The sequence below is a fragment of the Fulmarus glacialis genome, unplaced genomic scaffold (assembly GCF_000690835.1).
Source record: "Fulmarus glacialis isolate BGI_N327 unplaced genomic scaffold, ASM69083v1 scaffold30068, whole genome shotgun sequence".
NCBI lineage: Eukaryota > Metazoa > Chordata > Aves > Procellariiformes > Procellariidae > Fulmarus > Fulmarus glacialis.
The window spans coordinates 1-4,260 of NW_009229363.1; the positions used below are offsets into that span (position 1 = coordinate 1).

The 4,260-nt window shown below is 47.8% G+C and overlaps 1 protein-coding gene across 1 annotated transcript; it reads left to right on the top strand.

Moving 5' to 3' along the window:
- Positions 1–169: 169 nt before the first annotated feature.
- Positions 170–3,025, top strand: LOC104081209 (dihydropyrimidinase-related protein 4-like; the record flags this gene model as incomplete). Its single annotated transcript, XM_009583848.1, has 4 exons — positions 170–354; positions 1,207–1,371; positions 2,785–2,846; positions 2,945–3,025. Coding segments are annotated over 4 exons (493 nt in total), but the record flags the coding sequence as incomplete, so codon positions are not given.
- Positions 3,026–4,260: the final 1,235 nt, after the last annotated feature.

A 4,260-nucleotide genomic window follows, 5' to 3' on the forward strand; every position in this document is an offset into this window, starting at 1 on the left:
CGCTCCCTGCGTGCAGCCGCTTCTGCCCGCGGGGGAGAACCCGGCCCCGCGGTGCGAGGAGGCCTGGGCAGTGCACGCCTGCGTGCCTCGAGCAGTGCTTAGAAGTTGGTTTTGCATCTTCACTTAGAAGTTGTTGCCAATTAACAGGAGATCTTGACATCATTTTCAGACAAATTGGAGAAAACCTGATTGTTCCTGGTGGTGCAAAGACAATTGATGCCTACGGCCAGATCGTGATGCCAGGGGGGATAGACGTCCATACCAGACTGCGGATGCCCATCATGGGGATGACCTCTGCTGATGACTTCTTCCAAGGCACGAAAGCAGCCCTGGCAGGAGGAACCACAATGATCAGTAAGATGAAGCAGCATTCGAACAGACTCCTAAGTAGAACACTGTTTAGGAAAATACATTGGGCCTTTTATCCTTGCAGAGGTTATTTACCCTCAGAGCAGAGAAATGTTAATTTTTGCTGTAGAAATCAAAGCATTACAAAGCTAATTAAAATGCATTATGTGCCTTTCAGAACCTCCTTCCGTTGCTATCCCCATATATAAAAATAATAGTTGCTCCTGCTTTACCTCATAAGAGAATAAAATAGAAGAAAACGTTAAACACCTTTTAATATGTTTTTAATAGCTTTACAAGTGTGTTTTTATAAGAGTTTTTCAGCTCTGTGAGCATGGGTTCCGTTTTTGTGTTAATGTGAAATAATTTTGATATCTGTTTTGTTCTTGTTCTGGTCCCGAGGCCCACTGTAGCATGTGGCTGAGGGACCAGTCTCAACAAGTCCTGGCGTAGCTCTGTACCGATCTCATAGCCAATACTGTAGGGAAGAGGAGCAAAGATAAGAGAAGTGCAGTAACTGATGGGCTGTGCGTGACCGCACATGGAAAATGCCCAGGAGAGCTGTGGTCATGCTTTGGTCACCGGCCTCTCTCAGATGCTGTGCGAGGTAGGCTGTGTGAAAAAAGGCATAGCAATAGCCGTAACTTGGAGTTCGTTTGTTCCATTTGTTTCACTTTATCTGGGAAATTTGTTATCCTTCATCTTTAATCAACGCTGTAAAAATGAATTAGTATTAAAACGTCTCCTTTTCACAGCAGTCAAGTCTTGCACAAGAATATTGGTGGCTGCTGCACTCTGCAGGTATTTCTCTAGCCCTTTCCCTGGCACGCGTGCTAACGCTGTGCGGTGTTTCCTCAGTTGACCACATCTGCCCGGACGCTGGGACGAGCCTCCTGGCTGCCTACGAGCAGTGGCGCGGGAGCGCCGACAGCCAGGCCTGCTGCGATTACTCGCTGCACGTCGACGTCCCTCGCTGGCACGAGAGCCTGAAGGAGGAGCTGGAAGCCCTGGTGAAGGACAAGGGTAAGGAGAAAAAGAGCGGTATTCTGTCAATAACCCCACAAAACACCATAATTCTTGCAGTACAGGCACATAAGCAAGTCGCCGCAGGGTCAGCTGTGATAGTTATTGCTGCTCTGCCGTGCTCTTACCAGTGATAAATGGTTCGTGGAGGGACCTTCGCTGTTGAGGTGTGACCTGCCCGTCCTTCGCCATCAAGGAGAAGGGTGCGGACAGGGGTATTGACACCGGATTCATGCCGTGATGTCTTGTTTGTGTCTTCCCACCTTTGGGCAATGTACAGCCCAGTCATGAAATCTGATTTTGGAAACTGAAGGAACGGCATCGGGCACCCTGATTCAGGCTGCCTGATGTACAGAAAAGTATTTAAATAAAAACGTTCAAGACGCGGCTTATAGAATAAAACTAAGGTTTAGGCTTTCCATAGAGACTTCGTTTGTGCCTGTAATTCCTGCACATCCTGAAATATCCGCAGGACGTGGCTTACCGGAAAGCAGGTCATGCATCAGGAATTCATACATTTCATTAATACTTATTTCCATGTGTGGAACTACATTTTGCTTTCAGATATGCTAATGTAGAGCTAAATGACTTCAGTGTCATTTGCAGTCTTGCAAGCAAGGGCTTTGTTGGTCAATTAACATAGAAATTTGCAGTGAATTTCCTATTAAAATATGGAGTGGCTGAAGTGATATAGCTATTCCAAGCTTATACCGGGTATTTTTCATATGTACATTCACATGAATTACAGTTTATTTGTAATTTGATCGTGGTTTGGGATTAGTTGTTGCCTCTATCCATATAAAATGCAGCAGCAATTCTCTGGCTTTGGCTCAGTGCTTCATGAATCATCCTTTATGTTAGGTAGAAATGATAGAAATTAGGATTACGTGCAATGCTGTATGCAAAGTACTGCCCGTCTCTTTCTCTAGCTAAATAGCAGTGCACTAAATAGCAGTGCTCTAATATTAGAGAGTCTCATCTTTTGCTGTAATTTGGTCTTAGCACTAATACACTAATTCAAGGACAGTTATCGGAAGGAAGTTAAGGATAGGCCATAAATTGAAACCACCACTGGAGGGAAAACTCAGACTGGGAGCAGTGCGTTTGATTCTCTGCATTCGGACCAAGTTACAGAGAGTACCTAAAATCAGAAATGGGCTGTGGGTTGGGTTTTTTTGGTTCAGGTGCCTCCAAAGACGGGGGTGCATTGTCTTTCCCAGCTCCCAAGCTTTGGGGTTCAGTTCTTGCGGGAACAGTTCCCGTTTCAGCCCTTCGCCTTGCTTTGCTGTCAGTCTAGCCCCCGCCGGCACAACCCCCCGCTTCGAACGCCCCCTGCTCAGCCCGGACCGGGGCCCTGAGTTCCCAGCCGTGACAGTAAACACACAAACACACAAGTCCTTTTCTTTTCTCGAGGTGTGAACTCCTTCCTGGTTTTTATGGCCTACAAAGACAAACTTCAGTGCACCGATGCCCAGGTAACAGAGCCAGCCAGCGTCCAGTGAACATCATCACCCACGCGCTGAGCGTGAGCTGCGGTTTGTCTGATGTTGGGCAACCCACTGTCTCTTGGCAGATGTATGAAATATTCTGCATTATTCGAGACCTGGGGGCCATTGCCCAAGTGCATGCTGAAAACGGAGACATCATCGATGAGGTACGGTATTTATGTTCATTTAAATCAAAGGGTGACCAGAGTATTTTGATTTAAGGCAAAGTGCTGACTTCAGCAGGTGGGCTGTAGTGTCTAGTGGAAGGTGGAGCAGTGCCAGCACGCTTTTAGCCTTCAGGAGGTGCTGCAAATTCGGTAGGGATCGGTCCAGATGCGAGAAGGAGGAGCAGCCTGCTGTGACGCCGGGTTGCTCTGGGGAGAGGACCAGCGAGCACTTTGCGGTGTCTGCGGTCAGCAGGGCATCGCCCCGGTCGCTCACCTCTGAGATCTCCGGCAAGAGCCGAGCCCAGCTGAGCAGCCTCGGTCGGTCCGTGCGTGTGGGCACCGAGCCTCGCGGCGGCCGGGGGAACAGAGAAGCGGTGCTCCTGCCTCCTGCCCTGCCCCGCCACCCGCGCCGGGGGATCTGCTCTGCGGGGTAAGCTGGTTACCCGCGCCTCGGAGGGAAAGGGCGGACAGGAGACCCTGTGGTCTGCACGTGCAGACAGAGGAACGCGCGGGAGGATCGAGGCACCAGCTGAAATCATAGAATCATAGAATCATAGAATCATTAATGTTGGAAAAGACCTCTAAGATCATCAAGTCCAACCGTCAACCCAACACCCCATGCCCACTAAACCATGTCCCTAAGCGCCTCATCTACACAGCATCCTCCCAATTCCTTGCCCGTGCTTGGGTGTCGTCACAGAAATCTTTACAAGGACAGTTCAGTGGTTCCCAACAAGTACGTTTTGGGGCTTCTTAAAGGATGACTGTCCTGGTTTCGGCTGGGATAGGGTTTAAGTGACACTTTATCACATTATGTATCTTGTTTAGAAGTCTTGAGTACTTGAGAAAATAAAGAGGTTTGGATCTTTTGAAATAACGTACATTACATTTGGCAATATTTATCTCCAAAAACGGTACTCAGGAACTTCCTTTGTATTGCAGACTTAGCTCACGTTCATTATTTTTCCTTTTTACCTTTAGGAAAAAAAAAATCTTAGATATGTACTGCAATGAGATGATGCTAGGTAGAACTAGACTTGCAGATCCTTTTAGCTTATGGTCACGCAAGTGTTCGGTCTGGTGTGGGAGGAGAGTTTAAAATGAAAGCAGGATCCCAATCCTTCAAATGGGCTTATTTGAACAAACAGGGTAAAGGCTAATGCCCACCTGCCCAGGATTTTATCTGAGAAACCTTTTCTTCAGCTGGCTGTGAATCATAATGTGATCCCAAGCAG